Source organism: Emys orbicularis, chromosome 9, assembly GCF_028017835.1.
Source record: "Emys orbicularis isolate rEmyOrb1 chromosome 9, rEmyOrb1.hap1, whole genome shotgun sequence".
Classification (NCBI taxonomy): domain Eukaryota; kingdom Metazoa; phylum Chordata; order Testudines; family Emydidae; genus Emys; species Emys orbicularis.
In genome coordinates this window covers 61,056,029-61,075,433 of record NC_088691.1, presented here as the reverse complement: position 1 = coordinate 61,075,433, position 19,405 = coordinate 61,056,029, and the positions used below count along the sequence as shown (strand labels likewise).

The window sequence follows — 19,405 nt, the reverse complement described above, 5'->3', positions numbered from 1 at the left end:
AAAAAAATGCATTTCTAGCTGGAGGATTAAGATTTATTTCACTTATTGGCATAGCTGGCCAGTTATATATTTCTTTCTGTTACCAAGGTACTTGTAACTATCTTGCACTGTTTATCTAAAGTTGAAATATGTTCTTTGAATCCTTGTATAAATAAAAAGGCTGGAGACTTAAATCTATATTTGTTCCCACTGTTACAAATCACTATTTTATTTCTTCTGAATTTTATTTTTAAATGTGAGTAGCCCTGCACTCAGTCCTTGGTTTACCCACTATCAACAGTATAGTATGGATATTCTGAGATTCTCACCTGCTCAAAAATGTATGGCGGAGAGCAGCCACCTCTAGGTATAGGAGATGCTTAAAAACAAGATGAAATTTATTTGATGACATTTTAAAAAGTTACCATACTAAAGATTGTTAGTGTGTGTGAGAGAGAGAAAGGAGAAAAATCTTAAATAAAAAAATTAGATTTACACCTAAATATTTGTAAACATAAAGCACAGTGTTAATTATTTACTACTGCACTCAAGATATTGCTTCTTGAAAAGTTAACTGAAAGAAAAAAGGCATTCTGGTCGCAGTAGAGAGCCTTTCTGAATTAAATAATCCACCACCAATGCTCCCTTCGAATGAAATGATGTTGAAATAGGTTTTGTTTTTCTAGATACACAATTCCACTTCCAGAGGTTGGTGAACTTGGTAATGATACCAAGGGGGTGAGCCCCAGATTTCTGGTAATAAGAAACTGACAGAAGGCGTGCACGTGACTGGAGGTAAACGGCACCTAAAGAATTCCAGGTCCCCCCCTTCCTCCCCACCCCAAACAAAGAAATTAATCAACTTCTTGTCTTTATAAAGCTTACCAGTTTACTTGGTATTTACTAAAATCTTTCAGTTACAGGAGTTTAGATTGTATTTTATATACACAGCTCTAAACAGCTGATATCTATATTCTGTAAAACTTAATACATATTTATCCATGGTTACTCTACAAAGAACAGTATTTATACAAACTACAATTCACTCATCTCAGAAATATATCTCCTGTAAATCCTCTCTGTATTACTATTTAAAATAACTGCCCCTAGCAAAGAAATAGGAAAACAAAAAAACAATTTTTGTATCCAATTTTGTAGCTTTTATGAACACACCCCACATTTGCAAATGAGCTATTGGTAGGCCAAACATTGGGAAACTAGCATGCTCAAACTATATACAATCCAAGGGTCAGTATCTGTTCTCAGTTATATCCATGCCATCCCTAAGTCACCTGGGGTGAGGAACGATATTCTGGTCCTTATGTACTCTGGCCAAAATTCTCAAACATGACACTACAGACAGGCACATAAACAGGGCCTACTTTTCGGAGGTGCTGAGTACCTGTAGCTACCTCCCCAACTGGATCCAATAGTAGTTGTAGGTGCTCAGCATCGCTAAAATTAGACACCTAAACCAGAACATGCCTCGTTTTCCACGTGGTGACCTCTGTCCGCTATATGAGCAAACATCCCCTAATCCTGCTTCCATTCCTGTCAACAGCAAAATGCCCATTGACTTGAACAGGTGTGGGCGCTAAAGTTTTCACCACTCCAATCCTCATCCTATGAGTGGTTGCATGTCCTCAGCTGCCAATAAATTGAAACTGAGGGAGGGTTGGGAGGCAAGAGCATGCCAGATCAGACAGAAAGTTCTCCTTGCTGAACACGGTGAGCTTTGAGGTTGTGTGACATTTTTCATGCTTTTGGAGCATAATCTGTTTTTCAGAAGGTTTGGTCAGTTGAATAACTAACTAAATCAGTGTAACAGCCAAGTTGCCCCACACCAATCACAGTGTAATTAAGTGGAAATTCAAGCTCGAGGAGAGTGGAAATTTTCATGGAGTTGATGAGAGATGCACTAAAGTCAAATTCCAGATGCTATTTCAGTTGCATGAATAGCTCTTACACAGTCTTACCCCGTACAATAGTCATTTTTATCATCCAGCTCTTTCTTTACATGTCTAACTGTAGAGGCATCCATACTAATCAGTATTTTAAATTAAAAATGGAGAAGGCCCCTGGAAAATGACTATGGAGGGCTAAGTTGTCATCAAAGGCATATCATTAGTATCCTATCGCTTCTTATTTGATATAACACTTATTAGATAAAGGCACGTGATCCCAGGTCAACTTATTCAACATGCTCATTTTTTTCTACCATAGGATTAATTGTAACTATAATTCCCAGTGTAAGGAAGATTTGGACGCATGTCATCAGCCGCTGCACGTGGTCTGCCTGGACTTGGCTTCTTGTCATCTTTCCTGAAGACATCTCTTCTGCCTCTTCCCTCGCTTCCCTTTCTGCCAACAGGACTCTGCCTCTCTCTTGAAATGCCCGACTTAGTCTTAAATTGATGCTTTCCTGTAAAAATAAATAATAGATTGGCCTCTGAAGGAACACTGGTTTCCTTGGAACAGTAAACTGGACATAACTGCAAGCCTTCAAAATTACTGAGCCTTGACTCGGTTTAACAAGCAACATGGAAACATGACAGAAACTATGTACCTGCTGGCCTTTAAAGGGATAGTGTAGGGCACTGATGTTTCTCCTCCATTACTACTTCTAAGAGTCTCTTAATGTGAAAAGTTACTTGCAAGTTGTCGGCATTAACATGAGCTTGCCTGTAATTGCTAGGTAGCTACCTCAACTGCCAACATCACCACATCAAAAACATCACTATGTTTAAAATACAAAGTAAAGCACAAAATAACCATGAAATGCTCCTAAGCACATAGCGTAGGTTACACACAGCACCCAAAAACCAGCCTGCAAGACGTAGATTGATATTTCAAAATAGTCCAAGAAATTTATTTAGACATCAGATCATTTTAAATGGAAGAGGTGGCTAAATCCACTAGATGTGGAAAAAGCTCAACCACTGACTCATGAGATTCTTCAGTTTAGGCTACCATTCATCTTTAATGTGGAAGCTACATTAGCAAGGCAAATCAACAATAGGTTTGAAGACCTGACAATGAATCAGGAATGAGGCAGCTGGTTAAGAGAGAGAGTTACCTCACATAATCATGAATGATTGCAAAAACATTGCCTTGCTTGGTGGTCACTTTAACTCTGAACTTATTTGTGTGTGTGTGAGTTTGTCATACTCGTGATATTTTAAAAAAAGCAAAACTTTGCACTGATAGTTTGGTCCTGGCATACAGTAGTAATGCCACTTTCCCCCCCTTAGTCCGGTCTTTATGTAAATGTAACAAAATACAACAGTAAAGATAAAAAGATGGCAAAGCAAACAGAGAGCCTCTCCCCTCCCCCCCCCAATAAAATACGCTATTATCTCACTTGAAGTAGTGTGAGCCCACTATGTTTGAGAGGGCAACAGGCCAGAAGTGGCAGAAATGAGACACTAAAGACAACCGTTAAGCAGCAAGAAGCTTGAATAGTGGGAGCTTCACCCCAAAAGCTTCCAACGCTCTCAGTTGGCCTAGTTAGCTAAAGCAAGGCATTCAGTTGTCTCTTCATGACAACTGAAGCAGGCACAAAGACAGTATCCAAGCACCTGTCCTGGCTTCAATAGATGCGGCTTTCAAAAAAATCTGTCTTGAGTCAGACCTGTAACTCAAATCATGTTGTTGCACTTGCCTAAGCTATTGGCTAAGTAAGTCTGTGTACATCACAGAGGTGGGAACAAAAGCCACTTCTTCCTGTCTTAATAGCTCAGTAGGATAGGCCATGTGCAAAAGGGAAAGTCAAACAATAAAGACTTGCTAGCACTTTAAAAAGGGGCTGAAAGGGAAACATGACCACTAGCTCTTCCTTGGAGTTTATAAAGATTTCTGCCCCTAGGTGTAGATGCCTACATGATAGGATACTCATCTGGGTCCCTCTTTTGTCAGACTCATTCCCCTACCCCAAGAAGTTCCCAGAGATTGTAGTCTACTGATCAATCTTATCACTATTTAGAGAAGAGTGGTAGTATGATTCTTCTGATGGGGTCCCTTTAAAGCGATCAGTGTAGCTAGCTACAAATTCTCTATTAGCCCAGTCTTTGTTACAAATGTATTACAAGTGATGAAGAAATGGCCAAGCTGCGCTACACTTTCTATGGAAATTATGACTGAAAGTCTTTGGAATTTTCAGGCTGGCTTATTTCTCTGCCATGGAAGCAGTATGACCCAGTACCTTTCACATACACAAGGGGCATCAGGGACACAAATAGTTTATTATTCAGTACTGCAGCAAAGAACTTGCTGGGCAGTGTTGAGATAGACGTGCTATCACATGTGTCTTGGAACTAAATAGCTTTTTTACTTTCTTTTCTTTAAAAGCAGCTGCAGCAATTTCTCGCCCATAACACTCCATGAGCTACAACCAGTTACAGTTCCACAATAATGGCTATTTTAGAAGCTTTCTCTTAACAAGTAAATAGTCTGCACTAGCAAGTGCCTTACTTATTGCTTCTATAAAAAACAAATGCCTGCAAATTCCACTAATTTAAACTTTTGAATTATTCTGAAGACTAAAAGCCAATGTGTGAGACTGGTACCACTGAGCTAATCGCTGGAATGAGATTAAAAGGACCAAAAAGTGTATGCAACAGTTTTTTAATGATGAACAAGATGTTAATAGTCAAAACTGACTTACCTTCAACCTCAGATTGTAGGTTGTCTTGATCAGAGTCCGTTAATGATGAATCACCTTCAGCAGCAATAAAACAAGGTGCAAAGACATTTCAGAATAGTCGCTTGTGAGATTATATTGTGACTACTTCAAGGGACCAACCACTTCTGCTGCACTCTAAGCAGTTTTAAAAAGTTGTTACCAGCCATAAATACCAATAAAATTTATTTTATGAATCCTTGCTCACAAAGAAATCATTACATTACATTTCCCAATATGCATATACATTTGCAGTTGTACAATAACTTTGACATAAAGAATATGTACAGATTTTCAAACACAGAATAAGTTGTCAACACGACACAAGGAACATGTCTTTAAAAAGAAATCTCTGGATAAAGTTAAAAAGGGAGCATGCCAACTTTTCAGTGATCTACCGCTGAGCAGTGAGTGGCATTGTTGTGACTTCACCAGATTCCTACTCTTTTTCACTGCAGAAAAATCACAGCTATCACACAGGAATTCTTGGGGGTGGGGTAAGGATTATGTCTGATGGCACTTCCAGTTTTAACTCATTACTTTGTGGGAAAATCAGAAATAAGGGGATCTTTAAGAGTCCTTGCAGTCTCCAGAGTGATCTATAGCATGAGGTACTGGTTCATAATCAACTAACTGTATGATTTCTACACTCCAGCCTAGTGAACACTTCCTCCATCTAAAGGAACGTCGTCATAGGTACGTGCCATTAATCCATATCACAGCATGTTCAGATGATATAACTTCATGACAGGTTCTATACAGCTCCTTCAAAAACAATTAAAATGATCCTCCAGGTTGGCTCTGCTCATGGATCTGGTTATGACATATGGAGTTTTTCATCTACAAGTCACCATATGAAATATAGCCAAGTTAGGCATGACTGAAAAATTGCTCCCATCAACAGTGGGTTGTTGGCTTGTGTGAAATGTGTTTGTAGTCTCAGTCCAGCCCATACAGAACAAGTCAGCTCTCCACAAACCACGGCTGCACCTTGTACAAATTGGAACCCTTCAATGAGTCTTTCAGTAGCGATCAAACACTGACGGGGTTCAGAGACTAACTCACTTTCACAGCGACTATCCATACAGTACCGCTCTTGCAGACAAGTTGAATGTAGTCTCCAGGACTCTACCTTTAGCATTTTTCATGGCAGAATAAAACCTTCAAAAAGAAACATCTACAATAGTCAGCACTATACTCTGACTAGGCGTAGCAAATACATTAAAAAAGCATCTGCCAAAAGCCAGCTTTGCAACGTGCAACCCACACATGCCATTTCAAAGGTTTGGAAATACTAGAATTTGTTAAAGACACTGCTCCAAAGATGTGCCGATGTCCTCAGGTGTGTATAAAATACATACAGTCGATTGTGTTGGCAGCAAGTGTTTTCTTAGTCCTCTGCTCTTTTCCAAAGAGCCTGTATTACTCTTGTTCTGCTTTTGAAGGCCGTCGTGGTACCAGTCCACCATTTTGTCTTCACAGTCTGATGGCTACTCCCTGCATGTCTAACTCTTATAGCCAATACCATTATTTATCAATATAGTGATTCCCAGTGGAAGCTGACTAACATTGGCCTTTGATGCCAGGCCCTCAACTTTTTTTTGCTAAGCACAAAATTTTCCATCACTTTTAATTAGACATTTTTCTTCAATTTCCCATTTGTGTTTCAACATTTTGGTTACATAAATAAAGGTCAAGTGGTAGGTCTCTAGATGGGTCTTGCTGTTCTGAGAAGATGAGATGAATAGCAGCATTTTACAATAGAGCTATCACAGCTCACCAAGGCAGTCACAAAACCTCTCTTGGCCAATCTGGAGCTTTTCCCTTGCAACAACTCAGCAAGTGAATATATGCAGAGTACTAATATCATAAAGTACTTCTGCTGAGCTCAATCTTGATTGCTCCTAACCCAAGCTTCAAATTTTGTTTTCAAAATGATAAGCAGCTATTATTAAAAGGAGGATATCTGGGATTTGTAGAAATGGTTTGGGATGGCCAACGCCAGAATTTCTTAGCTTTTGAAGGAATATGATTCAGGAGAATTTTTCCATCACTGACATTCCAGTTATAATGTAGCACTCAGATGTAGCTTCTTGACTCAAGGAACAGCTTGGACTGAAGGCTCATCATCCTGAAAGTTTTAGCAGAAGTCTTAGATTTTTGGCACTTATAACACAGAAGGTCTGTGTTTTTTCCAACAGAATCCTCCAACACAGCTACATGTACTGGAGCCAACACAATGGTAACTTCACTGCTGTTTACTGCCTGGATATTATTTAATCATATCTCAGCTGTAGTCTTAACACTTCATTTTTCTGATCATGCTGCTGTCATATTTCTTAAGACGTAAACAAGATCCATGAGGTTGAATATGGCTTTTTTGTTGTTGCTTTTTCGTCTTTATTATTAATTCACATGGGAAGGAAAAAGTTCATTTGCATTAAGTGGTCACTATTACTGTCACAGGAGAGGTTGTCCCAGCTCCGCAGAGGTCCTTCCCACTGTCCTGACTTGTTTGCTGTGATCAATATGCAACAGTAGGTTGGCCAGCATGATGAAGGAGCCAAAAAATGACCATATTCTAGCAAGGTCAGCATCACGCTGGTTGGTCAAGAACTTAGTTTTCTTGTAGTCAAGATCTTATTGGGAAACTTTAATATCTTTTTGTTTAACGTGTTGTATTGATTTTTCAACTAGCACCTACCACATTATTTGATAGTTTTTATTGCCATCTGGTGGTTTGGGATGTGTACTGCAATTAGTGTTCTTTCCCGTACGTATTTCCTTCTTCTCCCACATGCACTGAAGCAGTAGCAGTAATGATATAGCATTTTATACTTCCTTTATCCCCAGGGTTTCTAAAGCATCTACAAACACATGTACATTTTATATATAGCACAGGCATATACAACCAAGTATATACAACAAAAGAAATGTAGCTGCCATCTGTAGAATGAAATACAGAAACAGCACAAGCAATGTAACAACAGCTTAATGATCGGATATGAAGAACACCATCATATCCTGTTAAAAAAGCAGAAGGGATTTACTGCAAGTAAACAAAACTTAATAATCCATATTGTAATTTGGCAGGACAAGGTTAAACCTTGCTTGTGAAAAATCCAAGGGATCTTTAGAGGCTACAAGTGACAGGGTGCACTTTTTCCATTTTGTTAGTCTCTGACAGCACAGACCTAGCATTTTCCCAAGCCACAGGTTTAATATAGATCCAGAGGGAAGAGTCGTGTACTGAGTTGCCACTAAAATGTAGTTCAGTCATAGAATGGCAGCACCATTTTATATATATGTGCCTTCATATTCGAGAGATTTCTCATTCAGTCAAATATATGAGCATCTGGCCTAGTGACAGCAAGTCTGCCTTTTTGTATCGCTTCATTATGCAAGTCTTCTACAGATGTGTAGAACATTTTTCTTGTATCAGCGTGTATATTTTTTATAGTTATTATACAAATAGTGCAGATTACAAGGGCTGAAGTGAGAGGCATGGTATTTGTGTGATTCAGTGGACCAAGAAGAGGATTTCACAGTCTTTTCATTTTTAATTGCATAAAGGTCAGCAAAAGGTTATTTCTGTGCTGAAATGCCCATATAACCTGGTTTATTGGGCGCCTGAGGCACAGAAATCTGTGCTCACTGTAACTTAACTTTTATTTCTGCTTTGCTGTTCACCTTTAAAAAGTCTCCTAGGCTGAAATCAATGCTATTGCTACTATACCAAGCTTCTTACATCTAACCATTTTAATAAGTATGAGCCCACTCAAGGTCAACTGATATATTAACTTAAACCTGTTGCTATGAATTTTATCTTGCCTTAGTGTTTAACTAACATACATTTAATAACATACCATTAAAAACAGGCCATACACTTCAGCAACGTATTTCAACGTACATGCCTTGCTTTCCTTGCACTCTATGGGGTATCATCAGTCAAACCTACCTGTAGTTCCAAAGCACTCGCGCCTGTGACGCTCATTCCAGGCTTTGACTTTACAAGCCTTGCTGCAAGTGAAGATCTCGTAACAGCGTGTGCAAAGAGTGAGTCGAATCCCTATAGCCCGCCCACACTGGTAGCAGTATTTAAAGAAGGGCTGCCTGGAACAGAAATAGCATGAGAAGGGCCATCAGGAGAGTTCATGTTTATTTGTTTTTCATGACTTTGCCAACATATTTACACATTACATAGCAAAGGAAATCAAAATGTCTCACAATACAGGGGTAAAAATCTGCCCTCATCCACCAAGGTAACCAAGAGGAGCGAGGCACTGTGGTGGATCACAGTGCTTATGTTGCTATCTGGGGAACAAATGAACACAAGCAGCAATGCAAAGTAAAGTGTACCAAAAGGCAACAGGCCCAAAGCTGAAGGGCCTTACTGAAGCCCCCTCATTTGCCAATTCATTGTGCACACCAGCCAGCTCCTTGCACTGGCTCGCTCTCCAGTACTAAATGTAGGAGTGAGTGTCTATGCAAGATTAAATCTGGCAGCAGGTCACAAATACAAGTAATCAGATTTGGAGAAGGTTTGTAAAAACCTCATTAGTACTGAGGAACACAACACAGTCACTGCTGGAGCACACTGTTTGCACCACAGCAACTCTCCATCCGTTTAGGACAAGAAGTGAAGAATGTTCTATTCCAAGGGCGGGCAAACTTTTTGGCCTGAGGGCTGCATCGGGTTTCGGAAATTGTATGGAGGGACGGTTAGGGGAGGCTGTGCCTCCCCAAACAGCCAGGCGTGGCCCGGCCCCGCCCCATCTGACCCCCTCTGCTTCTCGCCCCCTGACAGCACCCCCCCCAGGACTCCTGCCTATCCAACCCCCCCTGTTCCCTGATGGACTCCCCAGGACCCCTGCCCCATCCAACCACCCCTTCTCCCTGTCCCATGACTGTCCCCGGAACCCCTGCCTGACTGCCCCCCACCGCCCCATCCAACCCCCCCTCTCCTTCCTGACTGCCCCCCGGGACCCCTGCCCCCATTCAAACCCCCTGTTCCCCGCCCTCTGACCGCCCCGCCCTCTGACCGCCCCGCCCCCTATCCACACCCCCGCCCCCAACCACCACCCCAAACTCCCCCGCTCCCTGCCCCCTTACCGCACTGCCTGGAGCACCGGTGGCTAGCGGCACTAAAGCCGCGCCACCCGGCTGAAGCCAGCCACGCACCATGCAGCACACAGCACCGGGTCAGGCCAGGCTCTGCAGCTGTGCTGCCCCAGGAGCTCGCAGCGCCGCCGCCCAGAGCGTTGCGCCAGCGGCGGAGCGAGCTGAGGCTGTGGGGGACGGGGAATAGCAGGTGAGGGTCCGGGAGGCCAGCCTCCCGGGCCAGGAGCTCAGGGGCTGGGCAGGAGGGTCCTGCGGGCCGGATGTGGCCCGCAGGCCGTAGTTTGCCCACCTCTGTTCTATCCCATTGATGCTGCAGGAGATATTTAGATAGGCAAAATGTACTTACCCCATTGCAATGTGGCCTAGGCACTAGAAATAAATACCCCTGTACCTTTCAAAAGCATCTTGGGATCTTTAAGAACCACAATGGTCAGGACCTCTGTTCATCTCATCCCAAAGATACCCTCCCACTCCACACTCATCACCTAATCTCACACCAGTATAGAGGGCCGATCACCATGCTGGATTATTGGTTCAGTATGGACCCAGACAAAAAAAGCACTGCCTACTGACTCTCCACCACTAACTCTTTACAGCACTGATTTCCTTGACAGTATTTGGATGGCTCACCCTGCTTAGCTCGTGAGATTTGACAAGATAAAAGACGGTTACCTTTTCCGTAACTGGTGTTCAAGATGTGTTCCTCATGTCTGTTCCACAATAGGTGTGCGCACTCGCCACGTGCACCGGTGCTGGAAGTTTTTGCCCTAGCAGTACCCCTAGGGGAATGCCCCAGCGACCCCTGGAGTGGCGCCTCCATGGCACGGTATAAGGGGCATTGCACGCTTCCCCCCACCCTCAGTTCCTTCTTGCCAGACAACTCCAACAGAGGGGAAGGAGGGCGGGATGTGGCATAGACATGAGCAACACATCTCGAAGAACACCAGTTACAGAAAAGGTAACTGTCTTTTCTTCTGCAAGTGATTGCTCATGTGTATTCCACAATAGGTGATTCCAAGCTATATCTGTTGGAGGTGGGTAGGAGTTCACAAATTCTCAGGACGGAGCACAGCCCTGCCGAACCCGGCGTCCTTCCTGGTTTGGGAGACTATCGCATAGTGCGAAGTGAACGTGTGAACTGAAGACCACATAGCAGCCCTACAAATGTCCTGGATGGGGACGTGGTCCAAAAAGGCAGCCGACGAGGCTTGTGCCCGAGTCGAGTGCCCCTTCACAATTGATGGCGGAGCGATTCCCGCCAGGTCATAACAGGTACGGATGCATGAAGTGATCCAGTTGGAGAGCTGCTGAGTGGAGATCGGCCGACCTTTCATGCGCTCGGCCGAGGCAATGAACAGTTGCGAGGACTTTCTGAACGGCTTAGTCCACTCCAGGTAGAAAGCTAGAGCCCGTCTCACATCCAGCATGTGGAGGTGGCGCCCCTCACTGGACGCATGGGGCTTGGGGCAGAGGACCGGTAGAAAAATGTCCTGACCCATGTGATAGGTGGAGACCACCTTTGGGAGTGTAGCGGGGTGGTTACCCGCTCCTGCCCTGAGGGGTTTAAAACAGCCCTGGAGGAGGGCTGTGGAAGGGCAAGACGCCTGGGCTGATTGGGAGGAAGCAGACGCAGCTGGGCCGTGCCCTAATCAGGGCCCAGCTGGCCCTATAAAGGCTGGGAGCCAGAAGCAAGGACACAGTCTCTCTCTGCATTCAGAGAGAGAAGGGCCTGGCTGCAGGAAGCTAGAGACCGGGTACATGAGTGGAGCAGGGCTGGGGAAAGGTAGAGGAGCTGGGGAGCTCCAGCCTGGAAAGCCCCAGGCTGCGGCCTAACAGAAGGGCAGTCCAGGGGTAGGCCAAGGCAGCAGGTCCAAACCCAACCTTGCCAGTGATGAGTAGGCTGATACTGCAGACTTCCCCAGAGCGTGGGGCTAGACGATGACTGGCAGTAGCCTTATACTGAGGCGAGGTGGGAATAGTGGGTGGGGGTTCCCTGGGGAGGGGAGACCTTAAGACTGAGGAGTTACTGCTAGGGGACAGCACCCCAGGTACAAGGGCACTGGGGTCCAGGGCGGGACACGGGGGCCAGAGGACAGGCGGACCACCAGCCTGCAGAGGGCGCTCCGGAGCTGGAATGAGCTAATTCCCCGAAGTCACCAGCAGGAGACGCCACAGAGGTGAGTCCACTCCTCTACAGGGAGGAACAAAGGGTGTGGGCGGAGCTGAACCTTATCCTTATGAAAAACCATGTACGGGGGCTCGGAGGTCAGGACCCTGAGCTCCGAGACCTGCCTGGCCAACGTGATCGCAACCAGGAAGGCAACCTTCCCCGAGAGCATGTGGCTAGCAGCTCAAACAGGGGCCCTGTGAGACGGGTCAACACCCGGTTTAGGTCCCACTGCGGGACTGGGGGCCTAACATATGGGAAGAGACAATCCAACCCCTTAAGGAATCGGCCAGTCATAGCATGGGAGAATACCGTGTGGCCCTGCACCGGCGGATGGAAGGCCGATATGGCCGTCAGGTGCACCTTGGCTGACGAGGGCACCAAGATCGGGGCGGCCACCGGGGAAACGTCCCACTCGTCCGCCCATCTGGAAAACCGAGACCACTTTGCCAAGTAGGCTCGGCATGTGGAGGGCCGCCTGCTCTCTAGGAGGACACATTGAATCCCTTCTGAGCATGTCCTTTCCTCCCTACCTAACCATTGAGCAGCCACACCGTGTGGTGGAGTGCCGCTAGGTTGGGGTGGAGGAGGAGGCCCTGGCCCTGGGAGAGCAGGTCCGGGCGGGACGGCAATGGCCAGGGTAGTGCGACCGCCAGGCCCGTGAGGGTTCCGTACCAATGCTTCCTGGACCATGCCGGGGCAATCAGAAGGACCCGGCCCTTGTCCGTCTTTATCTTTTCCAGGATCTTGCCAATCAGCGGGAACGGGAGAAAGACATAGAGAAACTGGCCTGACCAGGACAGGAGGAAGGCATCGGAGATAGCGCCCCATCCCAGCCTCCGCCAGAGCAGAACCGGGGACAGCGATGGTTCTGCCGAGTCGTGAACAGGTTCACCTGGGGAGTTCCCCACACATGGAAAAGTCTGTGCACCACCTCTGGGTGGAGAGACCACTTGTGCTGAGAGGAGAAGTCCTTGCTCAAGCGATCCGCCTGCGCATTCCAGGCACCCGGCAGATGGAAGGCCTGTAGGAGATGTCGTGGGCTATACAAAAATCCCACAGCCTGAGGGCTTCGCGGCAGAGGGCAGAGGATCAGGCCTCACCTTGCCTGTTGATGTAGAACAGCGGTTCTCAAACTTTTGTACAGGTGATCCCTTTTACATAGCAAGACTCTGAGTGTGACCCCCCTTATAAATTAAAAACACTTTTTTGTATATTTAACACCATTATAAATGCTGGAGGCAAAGCGGGGTGGAGGCTGACAGCTTGCGACCCCCCCATGTAATAACCTTGTGACCCCCTGAGGGGTCCCGACCCCCAGTTTAAGAACCCCGATGTAGAACATCGAGGCCATGTTGTCCATAAGGACCATGACCACCCCGCCCTCCAGGTGCGAGCGGAAGGCCATGCACGCCAGCTGTACCACCCTGAGCTCCTTGACGTTTATGTGGAGGGTCAGATCCCGAGCCGACCACAGACCTTGGGTCTGAACGTTCCCCACATGGGCCCCCGATCCCAGATCTGATGCGTTGGACACCAGCTCGGGCGACGGGTCCCTGCCCCTGAACGGGACCCCTTGGAGCATGTTTCTCGGGGAGGACCACCACCATAGGGAGGCGATCACTGGTTCGGGTACCGTGAGGACTTTATCCATCCTGTCCCTGGCCTGGGAGAACTCTGAGGCCAACCCGAGTCTGGCGTGATGGACCAAATACGTGCACGCCGAGATATGACCCAAGAGCTGGAGGCACGCTCTGGCTGTTGTCACCGGAAACCTTGTGACCGTGTCGATGAGCCCCTTCAGGGTCTCGAACCCTGTCTGGTGGGAGGGACGCTCTGGCCGATGAGGCGTCCAGGACCGCCCCGATATACTCTATGCGTTGAACCGGGAGTAACGTGGATTTGGTGTTGTTTACCAACAGGCCCAAAGTGGTGCACGTGGACCAAAGGAGCGCCATGTGATCCTGCACCTGCGACCAGGAGCTACCCTTGACAAACCAGTCGTCCAGATAGGGGAAGATCTGGATCCCTGGCGCCTGAGGTAGACCACTACAACCGACTTACATTTCGTGAATACCCTGGGGGCAGTGGACAGGCCAAATGGTAGCGTTCCTGCCCCACCACAAAACGGAGAAAGCGTCTGTGCCCCTCAAATATACGAATGTGGAAGTACGCGTCCTGCAGATCAAGAGCGGCGTACCAGTCCCCGGGATCCAGGGAGGGGATGATGGAGGCCAGGGAGACCATGTGGAACTTGTGCTTCACCATGTACTGGTTCAGGCCTCGCAGGTCCAAGATGGGCCTGAGCCCCCCTTTGGCCTTCGGGATAAGGAAATAGCGGGAGTAGTACTCCTTGCCTTTGAACTCCCCGGGTACCGCTTCCACCGCTCCTAGGCCCAGGAGCTGCCCCACCTCCTGCTCAATCAGAGCCTTGTGCGAGGGGTCCCCCAGGAGGGATGGGGACTGGGAGTGGTTGGGCGGGGAGGCAGTAAACTGGAGGGTGTAGCCCCAGGAGATGGTGTTGAGGACCCATTGGTCCAAGGTCTGCCGCGACCACTCCAGGAGGAAAGCACACAACTGATTGGAGAAGGGAAGCTTTATTGAGGGTGGATCCCTGATGAGAACTGGCAGGGCACCCCCGGGCATCCCGTCAAAACCGCTTTTTCCCCGCCTGCTTGCCCTTGGAGGACCCAGGTTGGGGGGCAGGCCGAGACTGCCTCTGTGGGCACCTCTTATAGTCCTGCGACTTCTTATAAGAGGCCTCGTATTTTGGGTGGGTGGCCTGAGCAGGAGTCTGCTGCGGCTTGAACTTAGGTTTAGCCTGAGCCGGAACATAGAGACCCAGAGTCTGGAGAGTCGTACGGGAGTCTTTCAGGCCATGCAGCTTTGTATCCGTTTGTTCCGCAAACAGAGCTTTGCCGTCAAACGGGAGGTCCTGCAGGGAGGTCTGCGCCTCGCTGGACAGCCCAGAGAGCAGGAGCCATGACGCCCTTCTTATGGACACCCCGGAGGCCATGGACTGTGCGGCCGTGTCCGCTGCATCCGAAGCTGCCTGCAGGGTTGCTGTGGCAGCCGCTGTATCCTCCTCCACCAGTGCTTTGAACTCCTTCCTGTCACGCTCATGGAGGGAGTCCTCGAACTTGGGCAGGGAGCCCCACAGATTGAACTCATACCGGCCCAGGAGAGCCTGAGGTTCGCCACCCGTAACTGGAAGCTCGAGGACGAATAAAGATTCCTTCCAAAAGGGTTCAGCCTCCGTGAATCTTTATTTTTCGGGGTAAGGCCTGGCCCTGCCGCTTCCTGTGGTTGACCGACTCAACCACCAGGGAGTTAGGAGCAGGATGGGTGTATAAGTACTCGTGTCCCTTGGCGGGTACAAAATACTTGCATTCCGCTCTCTTAGAGATGGGGGCCAATGAGGCCGGTGTTTGCCACCCCTTCATGGAGAGGACAGCACATTAAACAGGAAGTTCGAGGGCTCCTCCATCTCCTCTGCTTGGAGGTGGAGGCTTGATGCCACCCTTTTTAAGAGTTCTTTGTGGGCTCTAAAGTCCTCCTGCGGGACGGAGGGAGGCGGGGCCGTAATTGCCTCATCCAGGGAGGGCGAGAAGGCCGGCGTGGTACTTTGAGTGTCGACCGGCACCAGCGGGTCCACCACCACAAGGATGTACGTCCCACCGACTCCTTCCTCGGAGGTCTGGAGAGGGAGGCCGATGGTCCTTCTGATGCTCCAGCCACCAAGTAAGCCCCCACCGGGGGCTGCATCGGGGGCCATGGTGCCCACTGGTACCATTGGGCCGGCCACGGGGCCCGGTGCCACTGTACCTGCTGAGGCACTGGCAGAGCTGGTTGTTCAGCTTGGCTGGCCTGGCCCATCGATGGACGACTACGAAGGGAGGCCAGGCTGACATATGACCTGCCGCTGTCCCGGACCGGGAGGAGCGGCGGTGCTGGGAGCGATGCTGACCATGGGACCGTGATCCCAACGTGGAGGACCAGTACCGTCGGTAACAGCTGCTCTGTGATTGGCTCCGACAGGAAGACCCGCGACGGCGGGACGATGGCGATCGACACCCGGGGCTGCGGAGGCAGTGCCATGGCAGGGTCCTGGAGCAGGATGCCAAATGGGAACGACGTTGACGACCATGCCGTGACCAGCTGCGATAACCCCTCCGAGACAAGGACCTTTGGCGACGTCTGCCTCGGTCCCGTCAGTGCTCACTCCTCGAGGCGGAGCGGTGTCGAGAGTCTCAGTCAGATGGAACCCAACCAGACAGTCTGGTGGGCGTCGAGGGCAATCCACGTGGACTTTGCCCTGAACGGTCGCTGGGCAGCGAACAGCGTCGGGAACGTTCCTTCAACCGAGACCAGTACCGAGCCAGGGGCGACTGCGGAGATCCCAGCAGCGGCTTGCCTCTGGAGCGTGGGGCCGACATTGGCGGTGCTCCTGGTACCGTCATGGACATAACATCATGGGCCGCCTGCAGGGCCTCCGGCGTGGAGGGCATCTGGACATCTGGGGAGGCCTGCTCCGAATGGACCGGGCTACTCCATTTGACTTGAGTCAGAGGCCTAGAGGCCAGTGAGGATCGAGGACTTTCCAACATGGGTCTAGCCTTTGTCCTGGGTTTACTCCGGAGCCATGGCGAAGAAGGCCTCTTTCTAGCCTTCTTGGCGTGCCCCATGGATGGGGAGCGGTGCCGACTGGAGCCAGGTGCCCGGTGCCAACTCGGAGCAGTGCGCTGGAGCCAGGGTCAGCACCAACTCCATCAGAATAGCCTGGAGCCTAATGTCCCTTTCTCTCTTGGTCCGAGGCTTAAACGACTTGCAAATCTTGTAGCGATCACTGAGATGGGTTTCCCCCAAACAGTGCAGACAGTCCACGTGCGGATCATTCAGTGGCACAGATCACCTACAAGTGTCGCACACCTTAAAACCCAGGGCGTGGGGCATGCCCCAGCCCGGGCGCTCTAACTAAACTAAACTAACTAACTAACTACAGGTACCATACACTGAACGAACAAGCAGTTTTGGGGACGAACTATAGCAAAGCTGGAGCAGAGCACTTCCGAAGCACTTCACTGGCGGCAAGAAGGAACTGAGGGTGGGGGGAGTTCACAGCGCCCCTTATACCGCGCCATGGAAGCACCACTCCAGGGGTCGCTGGGGCGCTCCCCTACAGGTACTGCTAGGGGGGAAACTTCCGGCACTGGTGCATGTGGTGAGCACACATACCTATTGTGGAATACACATGAGCAATCACTCGAAGAACAGCTCAAGATATGGCTTACAGGCTAGCTAGTGTAGGTATTCATTGTACATGGTAAAGCACCACAAGGATTAATATAATTTTTAAGTATTTCAGTGCCTCTTAGCTTTTCATTAACTGTTTTTAAGGCAATTCTGGATGCAATGGGATCATCCAATATCTTTGGCATTGAGGGCTTTGATTTTTATAGCATTTCTGGCAGTGTATCATGGACTCTATTAGTGTCTTGCTTCAGTCTCTTCAGTGTCAGCATCATTAATACAATCAATACTGTTAACAAAATGGCACAGCTGGGGAAAAAAGATCTAAGCAAGCCCCTGAAGTATTATTATGACTATTCCCAGCCAGCATCCATTCTGTAATCTTGGGAATCAAGGGAAACTTGGAAATATAATAAAGTAATATATTCTGGAATAAGCAATGAATAATTTTGGCTTCCATTTTCCATCCCACCTGGGCTCCAACTAATTCTTCCCATTCTCTTCTAACAAACATAGTTCCATTTATCATTTCCTGGGAAGTGTGCAGGTTTATCTCCATTGTTGTTGTAACCCACACATCTCCTGGGTGTGGTTTTCTGCCCCATCTAGTGGCACTGAGATGAGAGAGTGAGTGTCCGCTCTATAGCCTTAGCTAATAGGCATATTGCGGTGGAGGTTCATGCACTAAGCTCCAGAGGTCCCAGGTTCAATCTCACCTGCTGACTACCAGAGTGGTTGGTGTTACATTAACATCACTTGACCAAAAGCTTTTCTGCAACAGTTAGGTAACAACACAAAACCCAAAGTCAGAACTGCTAGGTAAGGGAAACATTGAATCCTTTATTGATCACAGGCCTAGATTATATCTATTAATGTGTTTAATGACCCTAAAATAAAAGTATTAAAAATTGTAAATGCTGGTAGATTTACATTTGTAAATTCCTAAACTACTTCTATTTCCTTCTCATCTCACATTAGGGACTACAATTCCTAAATAAGTATGGGTCCAATATTAGCCACATAAATTATGTACCTATCTGGTTTAAAAATCTAGCCCTGTATCTTCAGTTCAGTTTGGAAGAAATATTGGGGCAGGGCATCGGAGATTAGGGTTAGGGCTTCAGAATTTTATGTATTTTGCTTTACCAACATGCAGGGTACTATCCGGGACAGTACACTATTTTCCTGATACCAATGTATAGTAACTGGTGGCACTAGCTTTTTTAAATTTTAACCACTGTACATAATGGTGCACACATATTATGGAACTAAAGTAGTGACTTCCTCGCTAAGGCCCTGATCCTGCATGTGAAACTTAGGGGGAAACCCCTGTACAGATGAAGTCCTCAATGAGGCTCTGAGTGGGCAAGAGGATCTGCCCGTGCAGATCAGATTGGAAGGATGGGCGTAAGAGTTTTGACTCAATTCTAGACTTTGTAAAAAGATCTCTGCAGATGGCTGCATCATATGCTTTGTGCTGGGCCACAGGAGAATTTGTCTGGGAAGCCTGAGGTTAGACTGGCTTCTTCTGAATTACTAGGCTCTGAATATAAATGACCAATTTGTCAACAACCAGAAAATTGTAACATCTTTGTCCATTCATAGCAGCCACCTTGGCTAACTTCAGAGCAGGAGGGGAAGATAATTTTAGCTGCTGAAAAGTGGATAGATTGAAGAAGTGAGGGGACAGTCAGAGAGGCCAGAGAAGGGGTGCTGGTGACAGTGGTCCAGGTGAGGTAGAGCCATGAAGTGATATATTTGGCTAAGAATTATAAGTGTTTGTGTTTAGCATCTTTATCGTACCTCACTTCCTCCCGTGGTAGCGTTATTGCAGCACGCTTGTCCACACGTTTCCTTCTAGCTGAAGGAGCACGAGGACTTGCATCTACTGTACCAACATGTAAAAGAGAAAATTAGACCTCACGATTAGAGTCTGTGAATAAGCATGCTGGTCACTAGGGCCACTTCCATTAAAACTGCATTCAGCCCGGTGGTGTGGTTATGTCACAAATGTACCCATTGGTCAACATCTGACTCCTTGGCTCATGCTGGTTATTATGGAGGCCAGAACAGTTTCTTCTTGAAATGGAAGTTACAGAAAACACTATCATACAATTTTTAAAAAATCCTAAGTAATGTTCAGTGTCCTACTCCATATTTTGGATATCTCTCATTGTGAGTCCATAAAACATCTTAAAGACTAGGGTCAC

At 47.6% G+C, this 19,405-nt stretch overlaps 1 protein-coding gene across 1 annotated transcript in view; it reads right to left on the bottom strand.

The window, feature by feature from the left end:
• Nucleotides 1–2,204: 2,204 nt before the first annotated feature.
• Nucleotides 2,205–19,405, bottom strand: part of ANKMY1 (ankyrin repeat and MYND domain containing 1) — a 57,947-nt gene continuing 40,746 nt past the window's right edge. Inside the window, exons 15-18 of the mRNA XM_065410806.1 lie at nt 18,999–19,083; nt 8,616–8,770; nt 4,643–4,696; nt 2,205–2,401 (exon numbers count right to left, since the gene is read on the bottom strand). Of these exons, the coding sequence (XP_065266878.1) occupies nt 2,205–2,401; nt 4,643–4,696; nt 8,616–8,770; nt 18,999–19,083 (491 nt within the window). The remainder of the gene's footprint in view (nt 2,402–4,642; nt 4,697–8,615; nt 8,771–18,998; nt 19,084–19,405) is intronic.